At 37.3% G+C, this 14,165-nt stretch overlaps 1 protein-coding gene across 4 annotated transcripts in view; it reads left to right on the forward strand.

The window, feature by feature from the left end:
• The first annotated feature begins 643 nt into the window (after nt 1-643).
• Nucleotides 644-14,165, forward strand: part of LOC144974869 (uncharacterized) — a 35,245-nt gene continuing 21,723 nt past the window's right edge. The window contains exons 1-3 of one of the 4 annotated variants that reach the window (XM_078918286.1): nt 656-731; nt 8,318-8,359; nt 9,683-9,772. In XM_078918286.1, the coding sequence (XP_078774412.1) occupies nt 9,760-9,772 (13 nt within the window). In that variant the 5' untranslated portion in view covers nt 656-731; nt 8,318-8,359; nt 9,683-9,759. Of the gene's footprint in view, nt 732-1,096; nt 1,500-8,317; nt 8,360-9,682; nt 9,773-14,165 lie in introns of those variants that run through there. The other 3 variants (XM_078918265.1, XM_078918276.1, XM_078918295.1) reach the window with 3 other exon arrangements.

The following is a 14,165-nucleotide window of genomic DNA, read 5'->3' on the forward strand; positions in this document are numbered from 1 at the left end:
TAATAATAATAATAATAATAATAATAATAATGATGATGATGATGAATAATAATAATATCATAATATAATAATAATAATAATAATAATAATAATAATGATGATGATGATGATGATGATGATGATGATGATGATGATGATGATGATGATGATGATGAGCAGTATCATCATCACGCCATTATTAACATCATCATAATTGTCATCATCATCATCAAATAGATAATTATGATGGGGACGGCGATTATTTTTATCATGATAAAGAAAACAACAGCAACAAAAAGGTTGTTCTCAAAGCGAGACAAAACACAATCCGTCACAACTTGGGATGAACCTCTTTGCTATCCCATTCGTGGGCTTGTTGCCTTGACAACGTGGTGTTCAAAATTCCGTGTCGCTCTGACTGGGCTGTTCTATCAATCAACACGACTGTTCGGTAAGATTGAATTTCAATTATTCTAACACATTTTTGTCTTCTCTTTTCTTAAAAATTGTAAAAAAACACGAGAAAACACCCTTCATTACTTATTTAATTCTTCTTTTGTTTTTATTTAGGCTTTAAAAGAACTTTTCACAAGTATTTATGATTAATATGATCTGACAAACAACAGCAATGACTGTATCTCTCTGTCGGCTGCAGAGCGTGATCACGTGAGATGTTACTTCCGTTACGTTTACAAAGCATCGTGCATCCTCATCTTTTGGCTGGAGTCCATATTTCATCTTTAGAGAAATGGGTAAGTTTGATATCAATACACGTTTAACGGTGCTTTCTGTTGTTATCTGACGTGGCCATGGTTTTGCGTAATTATTGTTTCTTATTTGGCTTTTTAGTTTTTGTGATGAAGATGGTAAAGCGACGAGATTGTTGATTAAAAAAGTTATTTTGTCAGCTTCGCGGGAAATACTCATCTCTCCTCTTTGCTTTTCTTCTATTTATTCAATTGTATTATGTTTCTTGTTTGTAATCTAGTGTCCTCAGTGTGTTTTTACGAGTGAACATGGTGTTAATGATTAGAATTTTACATTAAGTTTGACCCCGCAACATTATAAAAGTTATTTTAAGTGCTTACAAACAAGTGATTTTCTCTTTGTTTACACTGACTACGCAGGTCCAAAATGGCGCCCGCCACGCGCAACATCCTCATCATCAATAAAAATATCAATCGAATGGATTGCACAGGCAGTCTAACGATGATTTACTATAAGATCTTCCACACTTCTTTAATTTCAGTGCCTTTATTCGTTTGTAAAGAGCTCCTGTTGACTTCATACATTCATTATTATGACAGCGGTTTAGGTTGAGTTTTACAGTTACAGTTCAGTAATTTGGAAGTCGGGGAGTCCTTCGGATTCGGATTAGGCCTAGTCTAGTTGACGTCTACTTAAGTTTAAGCATTAGTCATTTACGCGAGTTTCAGATGACTTTATTGTAATTTGAGGTTTTTTTGGGTTTCAAGTTTCATAAAGGAAGTGTTGTCGATTATCAGTTTTACAAGTGTAAGGTAAGGCAAAGGGTCACGATTGAAGACGGCAAATCCTGATATCTAGAATCTATCTACTCTCACTCTCACTCTCATTCTCATTTGTTGAATTTTTGGTCAATGTCCTGTCAGTTGACTCACATTGACTGGCTGTCTTTTAGTACTTTGGTGAATTGCAGTGATGATAATCTTCCGCAGAATTCCGGGATTTTGCGATGCAGTGTCAAACATTCTATGAAAAGTGCTCAGCCTCGGGTGGCTCCACAGTTGCTCAAGTCAAAGGAAAAATCACCATCATGTCTTGTATCAAATTTTGACACCTGTGCTGAGTTGCATGAATTTTGGTGACACTCGCATTTTTTTTTTACGTCAGCCTGGACATGGTGGCACCAAATGTCAAAAGTGACACGACCAGTGGGGTTCTAGTCATAGGTTGAATAAATGTTTGATAGGGGATTGGGTCAAATAATAGTAAATCAATTCATAACTCTCTCTCTCTCTCTCTCTCTCTCTCTCTTTTTTTTTTTTTTTTTTTTTTTTCTCTCTTCTCTTTCTCTCTCTCTCTCTCTCTCTCTCTCTCTCTCTCTCTCTCTCTCTCTCTCTCTCTCTCTCTCTCTCTCTCTCTCTCTCTCTCTCAACCACCCATCTTCTTGTCATGTTTTTAGCAGTCATCTTGTCATAGAAAGATAACATATTGCAATGAGCAAGGGTGATTGACTCAGAAAGCAATTGTTCAAATTATTTTTAATTTACTGTTTTTCCTTTGTATCGATAGACTGTATTTTGCAAGCTATTAAATATTCTTGTGTCTAATTTATAAACGGCACAACCGCTAGGTTGCAGTAACAAATTGTAGTTTGCTATGTAAACAAATACTTTCTAGCTTTGGGCCAATAATTGATCCTCTCTTTAAAATTATTTCAGGGAAAGGACAATTCATTAATAATATATGTATATTTTATGTAATTTATGTTATGTAACTATCATATTGTATATGTAATTTTTGCATTTCGGCTTGAGTTTGCCTGATGGACCGTTTTATTTTCCAAATTGTCATTATCATCACTGAAATTGGATTGAGCTAGTGAAACCCATATCATTATGAAGTGCTTTTCAACATGATTCTAATGATATCAAAATTGTGAAAATTGGATTAGCAGAAGAAAAGTTATGTTCGTTTAAAGGTTGAAAAATAGTCTTCTATTTGTTGTATTTCCGGTAGTAACCACCATTTGGATTTCAAAACTGGCCTAAATTGGCCGCTAAGATTTGAATACGAGTCAGGATTTTGCTGGAACATATTTCATGTATACAGCTTTGCCCCGAATTTAATTTTATTAAAAAGTTAAGGTGTTAGTGTTAAATCATGTGCCGTAACTGAAATTTTGATATAGATAGTTCGAAGATGTCACTCAGGTCTTTGTTATTGTTTTTTGCCATCCGCGTTTATGAGTAATTCTCACTGAACTGTATTAACCCGACTATAAACGATCATGGATTCACACAGTTTTGTGTGTTGGTCCACCGTTATACTTCCAGATGGCAATGTTATGAGCTTCTTAGCCAAGCGCATACTATTTATACAAATTTCTAATTTTTTCATTATCCAAAGCTATATTATACGCTATTTTATCCACTATTAAAAGATATACTTAATTGGCATTGATGTAAAAATACAACACCAAACAATAGTGTAATTCCTCCTGAAGAAAAATAAGACAGACATCATTAAAATACATCCATAACCAAAAAATCTATGGAACTTTTTCTGAGACCTATCACTCGAAAGTCAAAAAAGAATCGGGTCACAGCCACTAGGCCATTTATCAGCTCACTGCTGGAGTGCCAAAACGGACGTTTATCAAAGTACCTATGTACTTTAGCTATCCCTAATAGTAATAATAGGAAAAACAAACACCCTATCACCTTTACTAAGACCTAACTAATTCTAATAGAAAAAAGAAATCCTCCAACCAAACTAACCTGGAAAAAATAACAACTAGGACTGCTTTGCACTACCTTTCAATACTTCATAAAATGGGAGCCCTCCCACACCACCGCGTCATCCCAACTACCACTATACAACCACCACCACATCATCCCTACCACAACTATTACAACCACCACCACACCATCATTCCCAACACCTCTACAACTACAACCACCACCACATCATCATCCCTACCGCCACTACAATTTCAATTGCATCTTAGTAAATTGTAATGAAATTCAAATTTTTAGGCTATCGTCGCATGGATGGGTCTTGAACTATCCTCCATTTTTGTGACCAGTCATTCTCACCCCTGAACCATCATGACATCATCACCATCCCTCCCACAACTACTACCACTACGGCAGCAACTATCAACATCTCCACAACCACGTCATCATTATAATCAGTACCACCTCTAGTGCAAGCACCACTATCACATCATCTTCCTGGTGGGGTCTTTTGACTTGCATAGATCAGAGTTGCTTTCTGTCTTTGTCTTGGCTTGATCCTTTTGAATGGCAGGGAGGGAAACAATTAAATGTATAGTTGTGGTTTTTGGGAGATACGTTTGTCCTTGTAATCATCTCTCTTTTGTGTGATGTTAGATTTGTGCTAAATTTTGTATTCTCACATGGATTCTGTGCTTATGTCTTGGTGAGACTTTTGGTCAGATGAAGTACATTGATAGTTTGATCTTGGAGTCCCTGTTTGAACCGGTCTCACCTTTTCTCCGGTGCTTTTGATCTAACATAAATCTATATTTTTTTTTATAGCCCCAATTTCTACCTTTTAAGTGCAGGGCTGATTGTCTTCCGCCTAGATGGTAGTTTATCTCCGCCCCATCCCCATCACAATTCCTCCTTTTTCAAAAAAAAATTTTTGATAAATAGTGATTTGGAGAATTTCTCAGTAATTTTCCACTGAATTTGCCGTGTCAAACATTTTCCTCAAAACCACACAATCACCATTATGTGTTATGTCATATTTTGACACCTTTGCTCAGTCTCGTGAAATTTGGTGATGGTCCCGTTTTTATGACGTCGGGCCAGACAGAATGGCACCAGATGTCACAATTAACACAGAAAACCAGTGGTGTTCTTTGATTAGCTGGTTGATGGTTGAAGGCGAAAGGTACCTATTGCCTTTTTAATACCCCCCCCCTTTCTCTCTCTCTCTCTCTCTCTCTCTCTCTCTCTCTCTCTCTCTCTCTCTCTCTCTCTCTCTCTCTCTCTCTCTCTCTCTCTCCCTCCCTCCATTAAATCATCTGGTTATACAGAGATAATATATTATTAGAATAAAGCAATGGTAATTGGCTTAGTTTACTCTTCTTTCTTTTTACCTTTGGACTATGGGTTTAAATTTGAGATTCGTGGTTTGTATTTAAACGGGATAACCACTATGATTCCGTCACAAGGATATTGTAGCCTGCTTTATAAAGTAAAAATCAAAACAAAACAAAACTTTCTGGCCTTTTATTTGAATAGCATTGTGGGCCTTTAACATATGGAAAGGACAATTCATTAAATGTTTACAAAAAGTAAATTTATGTCTAATAATAAGGTTGGATTTATACTACTTAAATAATACTAATACAAAACTATGTTCCTGTTATTTTTACACTTTGCTTGTGTTTGATCAATAGACGGAGACATTTTCCTCCTTTTTGACAAATTGCTATTATCATCAGTGAATATAAAACACTCACCAAAACCACTACATCAACATCTCTACCACCACTACTATTACAACCATCACCACATCATAATCCCTACCACCACTACTACTGCAAATAAGACCACATCATCTCTGCCACCACTTCTACTACAAATACCACCACATCATCATTCCTACCACAATTACTACAACCACCACCATACAATAATCTCTAAGACCACTACTACTACAGCCACCACCACACAATAATCTCTAAGACCACTACTGCTACAACCACCGCCACAACATCATCCCTACCACCACTACTACTACAACCACCATCACATCATCATCTCTAAGACCGCTACTACTACAATCACCACCACATCATCATCCCTACCACTGCTCCTACCACACCATCATCACTACCACCACTTCTGCTACTACAACCGCCACCATATCATCAACCCTACTACTACTACTACAACCACCACAACATCATCCCTCCCACCACTACTACAATTACCACCACATCATCATTCCTACCACAGCTACTACAACTGCCACCACACAATCATCCATTCGACTACTATTACTACAATCACTACCGCCACATCATCCCTATCACCACTACTACTACAACCACCAACCACATCATCATCCCTACTACAACCACCAAATGTTGAAATTACACTTTCAACTCTTGAAATCCCGCCGAGTCGTGTCAGAAATTGCTGTGAGACAAATTTTGGATCGCATCTCAGTAAATTTGAGTGAAGTTCAAATTTATAGGTTGTCGTCGCATGGATGGGTCATGATCTTCATGATGACAAATTTCCTCCTTTTTTGTGACCAGTCATTATCACCCCTGGTCATTGTCAAGGCAGGAGAAATGGTCGAAATTTATAGTTATAGTTTTGGGAGATTATATTTTTCTCCATGAAAGTTATTTTGTAAGCATTGGAGTTTTGAGTGTGAGATCCTGTGCTTTGTCTGGATGGAACTTTTAGGTGATCTCAAACTCAGTGGCAGTGATGCCAAGACTCCGGTTACACCGGAAAAAACTCCGGTCTGGAGCAAAACATTCCGGGTTCCGGGCAACTTCCGTCAAATTCAATTGAGGTCAATTTGTTCCAAGGATACCCCCCTCCAACCACTACATCATCATCAATGCCACTACTATTACAACCATCATCACAACCACCACCACATCATCATTACCGCTACTGCTACAACCACCACCACCACATCCTCACTATCATTACTACAACTACCACCACTACTACTACTACCACCACCACCACATCATCACTACTACTCCAACCACCACCACCACATCATCATTACCGCTACTACTACAACCACCACCACCACATCATCATCACTACTACTACAACCAGCACTACGACCAGCACCACCACATCATCATCACTACCACTACTACTGCAACCACCACCACCACATCATCATCACTGCAACTACTACTACTATAACCACCACTGCAACATCATTACTACCACTACTACTACTACAACCACCACCACATCATCACTACCACTACTACTACAACAATCACCACCACCACATCATCATTGCAACTACTACTACAGCAACCACCACCACCACATCATCATTGCAACTACTACTACAACAACCACCACCACCACATCATTATCACAACCACTAGAACTACTGCAACCACCACCACATCATTATCACAACCACTAGAACTACTGCAACCACCACCACATCATCATCACTACCATTTGTACTACAACCACCATCACCACAACATCGTCATCACTTCAACCACTACCTTATCTTCATCACTACCACCACTACTACTACTACTACCACCATCACCACATCATCATCACTACCACCTGCTACTACAACCACCATCACCACATTATCACTACCACTACTACTACAACCACCATCACCACCACATCGTCATCACTTTCACTACTGCAACCATCACCACTACTGCTACAACCACTTCACAACATCATCACAACCACTACTTCTACAACCATCAGCACCACATCACCATCACGACCACTACTACTACAACCATCACGACCACTACTACTACAACCACCACCACCACCACATCATCATTACCACTACTACTACTACAACAACCACTATCACATCTTCATCATCACTACTACTATTACGACAACCACCAACACCACATCATCCTCACTACCACCAATACTACAATCTCTGCCATTAGATTTACTTCATTTGAAATAAGGAAACTTTGGGATTGTATTTGGCAATGTGTTTATGTATCATCGTATAATTCTAATCAGTTATCTATATAGAACTATACAATATGTAAACACAATGCCAAATACCATTCCAATTCCTTTTTCTGGTGTGCGGAAACTCCTGTGAGCCAAATTTAAAGTTGGCGTCTCTGCAGTGGTTATTGTGCTTGTGGAATCTACATCTGTTCTCTCTTTAAACCATTTCATTCCCATTTTCTTTCTGGGTGGGGTTCCTGACCTCCCATAGTGGGCAGGGGGGTACATACTGCACCTTCTATCCCCTACTTGGTTTTGTCCTGGCCCTGGCCGGAGTCCTAGCTGGGAGGGAAACAGTCAAATGCATAGTTATTGTTTTGGGAGATGATTTTTTTCCCTTGTAAATCGTCTCTCTGTTATGTATTATTATATTTGTTATTTTGAATGTACAATGTAGGCATTTGAGTGTGTTCCTCTTTGTTGGATTTTGTGCTTGTGTCTGGATGAGACTTATAGGTGATCTCAAACTAAGTACATTGGTGGTATGCTCTTGGAATCTACATCTGATCCCTATTTGTTCCCAGTTCCCGTATGTCTTACTTTTTCTTGGGTGCTTTAATTGTAATTTTAGAACTTTTTCTTTCCCATTTTCTTCCTTTTTACTGGCGCTGATATAACCTACTGTTGCAAGCACCATAAAACACTTAAAAACAAAACGAACTTTTTCTTTTCTGCTTTTACTTGTAAATCGAAAATTATTTTTGTCTATTCTCTTTCTTTTTATTGGCGCTGAAATCGTCAGAAATGACCTAAATGTCTCTAGCAAGCATTATAAAACCCTCAAAATCAAAACCAACGTAGTTCAATTTCTTATTCTTTGGACTGTTTGTCATTTTTATTTTAATGGCTTATCCACTTTCTGTAATGTTTCTATTTCTCAGGGCTGAGAATCTTCTGTCTAGAGACGGATTTAAGCCTAAAAGGTGGGTTATCTCCGCCCATCACTGTGTCACAATTCCGCCTTTAAAATATTATGAATAAAAAAGACTCAACACAACCGCTACATCCCTACCACCACCACATCATCATCCCTGCCACCACTACTACATTCACCATCACATCATCATCCCTACCACAACTACAACCGTCACTACATCATGACCCCTGCCACAACGACTACAAAAACCGCCACACCATCAACTCTTAAGACCACTACTACTCACCACATCTTCATCCCTACTAAAAAAATTTTATTCTCTATTGTCTTCTGGCACTTTTCTATTCACTTCATATCTTGTTGTTACCAACATAAGTGCCTGCTCCACTCACTTTTCTGAATTAAAAATTCACCCCATACACCGGAGCATACTCAATGTCTCAATCGTTTCTATGTTATATGTTTGTGTTGAGAATATTGGCTATTAAGCTTAACTGCTGGTCAAAATTATTCGCGATGGTGGTGTACGAACGAATCGGCGGTCTCAAGAAGTGGGTGAGAGAGGGATCTAGTAATGACTTTGAGTTTGAAACGAATATTTTTGTGTTCGTGGATAGCTCACACGGTAGAGCCACACTCTCACCTGCCAGGCGGAGTTGTCGTACCAATAAGGTCGCAGGTTCAAACCCCACCACGGCCGCGAAAATTTTTTAGTCTCTATTGTCTTCTGGCACTTTTCTATTCACTTCATATCTTGTTGTTCATCCCTACTACCACTGCAACTGCAACCACAGCATCATCCCTACCACCACTAACTACTACATCATCATCCCTATCGCAGCTACAATTCTATCCACCACATCCATACGACTACTACTACTACAACCCCCACCACGTCATCATCCCAACCACCGCCATTACTACAACCACCATATCTGAAATTACTCTTTCAACTTTTGAACTTCGTCCTGGTGCTGAGAGACACATTTTGGATTGCATTTCAGTAAATTTTAATGAAATTCAAATTTATAGGTCATTTTTAGCATGGATGGCTCTTGATCTATACGCTGAATAAATGTCTTCCTTTTTTGTGACCAGTCATTCTCACCCCTGTTTTCTATACTATGAATTTTTAATGTTTGTTTGTGTCAAAAGGTTCTGACGTGTGAGTAAAATATTCTTTCTTTTTGCATCAGATGCCTTTCAGTTTGTATGCTCAAGTTGATTGTTCCCCTATTACTACTAAATATTTTGGCTAATGTTTCTGGCCCACATTGAAGAGATGAGAGTAATTTTTCTTTTAATTGGTGGGTTACGAGTATTTAATTTTGGTCCAGGCTTGTGAATTTGATTTTTCTCTCTCTCTCAGATAGACGTTTTCCTTGAGACAACATCGGGTCATTAGTTAAAGCAATTACCAAAGGGGCATATACTTCAAGACCCAGAATGGCTGACTCTGGTGAGTATTACAACTAGAATTTTCTTGCAGTTTTAGCTTGTTGAGATGTTGCTATAATATGTGCCCCCCCCCCCCTCCTCCTCTCTCTCTTTCTCTCTCTCTCTCTCTCTCTCTCTCTCTCTCTCTCTCTCTCTCTCTCTCTCTCTCTCTCTCTCTCTCTCTCTCTCTCTCTCTCTTCCTTCCCCCTTGTATTTGTCCCTAAGGGGAAGTTTTCTATTGGGTCTATCTGGGTGGGGTTCTTGACCTCCCATAGTTGGCAGGGAGGCATTTACTGTGTCTTCTATCCCCCTGTATCTGTTTTCCAACACACTTTCTGTCTTTGTCTTGGAATGAGATTTCTTGGTTTTGTCCTGGGAAACAGTCAAATTTATAGTTAGTTTTGGGAGATGATATTTTTTTCCCTTGTAAATCATCTCTGTTATGTACTGTATTATGTTTTTAGACCTGTACCGTAAATTCTCAGTCAATTAACTGAAATCAGTCAATTGGTCAAATTCAAATATTTTTAAAAAGGAAAGAAAGAATTGAATAAAGACAGAATTCATGAATTGTAGTCTAATGACCGTAAAGTTAATTAGAAATGTTCCACAGTGCTACGCATAGCTCATGGACCGTTTATATTAATGATGGATATATTGCCAAGGCTAAGCATCTTTTTAGAATTGCTGTGTCTGAACACATCCCAGTGTATTTTCACACAGTCTTCATGAAATTATTTTTTCACTATCCAAACCTGTCGTGATCCCAATGGTAGCCAATTTTAACTGAGCTGCTGGGGCGATAAATTTCACTGTTTCTTATAAGCCAAAATTGACCACATTTACCTGGAGGACAGTAAAAGTATGAAAAAGCAAAATGAAAACGTCGGAAGTGCATTATGAAGACACCTTCAAATCGAAAGTTAAATTATTGCTACAAGCACATCTCGATTACCTCATGTTGTAAACAAACTGGTTGATCGTTTCTAGTTTCTTCAGTGATTGGGTACCTAATTGTAAGGAACAATGGTAAGTAGCCTAATTAATTCCCGCGCAAATTAGTTTTCTGTCCTTGTTTTGCTCAAGCGAGCTTGCTGTTTACTGTTCATTTCGATTCTTTGAATTTTTCCGCTACGAATTACGACTATGAAGAGTTTCAGTCAATTTTAATAGAGCTCATTTACAGGTCTATGTTTTGTTCACTTATTATTTATGATTTGTAGACATTTGAGTGTATTCCTCTTAGTGGGGACCTGTACTTGTGCCTGGATTAGACTTTTAGGTTATCTCAAACACTATCCCATTTTCTTCCTTTATTTACTGGCGCTGATATGACCTTAATGTGTTGCAAGCGCCGTAAAACCCTTAAAAACATCTATTGGGTCTATAACGAGGGAAACTTGGTGTAACTCAGGTGACATGCTCTCAGCCACAAATCACACTGGGTTAATTTAACATTACGTCTTGGGTATAAGAGCATAATCCGTTTATAAACATTTGGCCTCAGCAAGAAAACAGACGGAAAAAAAAAGTAGTAATATAATAAGAACGAAGCGAACAAAACTACAAAACAAAGATATTTTAATGAGGCCATGGATGGTCTTGAGCCTGTGTAAACTCATAGGGGAAATGTTGCAATATTGGACAGGAAACTCGACTTCGGTTAATAGCAACATTTTCGTTGACCCCAAGGTGTTGCTGTTATCCGGAGTGGACTGTATTAGGGAAATTCTTGCTTCTTCTTTCCAATATTCCATCACTGATTAATTCATCTTGGCCATGTGACTTTATCAGTAAGCAAGATTTCAGGCTGGTGAGGGTGAGAGCACAATGTCTAAACATTGACCCAAGAAAACCCCAACACAATTGACTGAAATTTGCAAACAATTGACAATGTTGCAATATGCGGGTTTTTTTTGTTGTTTTTGTTTTTTATTTATTTATTTATATTTTTTTTTAGTGAAAATTTGGCGTTGCGAGACCGTTTAAAATTAAAAGTTACTTATCTTAGTAGGTGTCCCTGGTTTCACTTTCAACAGTTGGCTGGTATGCACCTGTCTTTTAGTACAATATACTTGTCAGGAGTGGATTGTAATCTTTGATATGTGTGTGTTCTGTATTTGATTGTTCCATAATACATGTCCACATTCCTAGACTTTATCTATGATTGTGATTTTTTTTAAAAAGGCAATCTACAGTGTCTTTCGAGGAAGAGCTTGAGAAACTCCACAAAGTTTGAGTATAATCAGTCTCGGTGCGCATATTTCGTTGAGATTGGAAGCTACAGTTTTGATCTTTCATTTAAAAGATCCTATTATTATTATTATTATTATTATTATTATTATTATTATTATTATTGTTATTATTATTAATATTAGTGTTGTTATTTTTTCATTAAACTAAGGTTGTTACATTATTAAAGTATTATTATAATGCAATAGTTTGAACGTTTCGTTGTATGCCAATGCTTGGGTGTTACCTTATTACCTTAAGGGAGACTTCGAGTAGAACAATAAAAATGTTGTATAGTTATGCATTGCTACTCTTAATGTTATTGTTTCGTGTGTGGCATTCTCTCTCCAATAGATCCTTAAGGAGATCCCGCGACACCACATTGAATATCGTACCGAAGAAAAAGTCCAAAACTTTTGGTGATCGCCCTTTCGAATTTTTTGGCCCAAAGGTCTGGAACGCTCTGCCCAGGCAGATCTGAGAGAAGCAAACAATGGAAACATTCAAAGCGTGTCTTAAAACATTTTTATGCACATAGCATGCATGCCGAATTTTACGAATTTTAGACAAATTTCATGGCCAAATACTAAATTTTATGGAAAATATCGAATTTTTAATTCTTAGTTATACTGAATAATATTATTATTATTAATAATAATAATGATAAGAATGAGAACTACTACTACTACTACTACTACTGCTTCTACTACTACTACTACTACTATTACTACTATAATAATGGTAATAATAATAATATTGTGGTTCATACACAATTTCAGAAATTACGAATTTCCTTGTCAAATTACTGAAAATTGACATAAAAATTACTAAATTTGAAGTTTTCAATTTGGCATGTCTGACATAGGGTTATTTTATTATCATGTAATCTGTGTCACGCTAGTTATCCTGTATTTAATGATTTTATTTTTATTCAATGAATTGGATTTTTATTGTAAGGCACGTTTAGATACTATTGCATAGAAAGAGCTATACTAAATGTCAATTATTATTATTATTATTATTATTATTATTATTATTATTATTATTATTATTATTATTATTATTTATTATTATTATATTATTATTATATATTATTATTATATTATTATGTTATTATAGTTGGGATATTTATACAACTTTTTAACATTGTATATGCATGAGGTTTACACGTCGACTTTTTAGGTGGCCTAGGTTATGCACCAATGCTTTTTCTAACGGTAATATTTAATGGTCACTTGTTAATTGACTAGGACTCATTGTCCTTAATTGGATGTTGCCTGTGAAATATGATAGATGGGAGGGCAGACTGCGGAGAAAGTCATCAGGAGCGCGTGCACCAAAATCAATATTGACGGATACAAACATGACAGTGGTTGAGGTCATTAACCTTTTTGTCGTTGTAGTTAGTTTCTTCCCCCCCCCCCCCACCCCCACCCCCCCCCCCTCTCTCTCTCTCTCTCTCTCTCTCTCTCTTCTCTCTCTAACGATATATATATATATATATATATATAATTTACAATTGTTTTTGTTGTGGATGTTGTTATTATTATTATTATTATTATTATTATTATTATTATTATTATTGTGCGGCAATGTGGTCTTGTGCTATGACACTCGCCTTCGGATCAAAAGGTCCAGGGTTCTTCGCTCTGACCGGCGCATAGTTGGGTCCTTGTAGAAGGCTCTATATTCGCATTCTCTGACCGTACTCAATTGTAAAATGAATACCTCTCCGTTAACAGCGTTGTGTCTGTCTGAAAAAAAAGTGATCGCCTTACAGGCATTACGTCTCGGCCTACGTGTTAAGTGTAGCTGTTAGCTAAGGACTCCCTGGTAAAGCATTTTGAGTGGAATTTGCCCTCTATAAAATCTCATCACTATTGTTATGTTCTTGTAGAAAAGTTAAATTAAGAAAATGGGGGGGGGGGGAATATAGAATGTAGAGCATTTCGCTTTCATTATCATCACTATGCTGATTATGAATATGTGACCCACCGTTTCAAAATGGTATTATGTCGAGATGGACACGGTGCTGAAAATTCAATCTATAATCACAAACATGAAACTTGGAGTTTGTTTCTCCTCGTTATTACAAAGAATAAATACTAATTCTTGCATCACAAAACACTCGGAGTTCGCGTTTTTCTTTATTTTAGTTCTAAATTTACTTTTTGAGGTCCTAT

This window comes from Berghia stephanieae, chromosome 1, assembly GCF_034508935.2.
Source record: "Berghia stephanieae isolate SIO BIC M18660-M18661 chromosome 1, UCSD_Bste_1.3, whole genome shotgun sequence".
NCBI classification, from domain to species: Eukaryota; Metazoa; Mollusca; class Gastropoda; order Nudibranchia; family Aeolidiidae; genus Berghia; species Berghia stephanieae.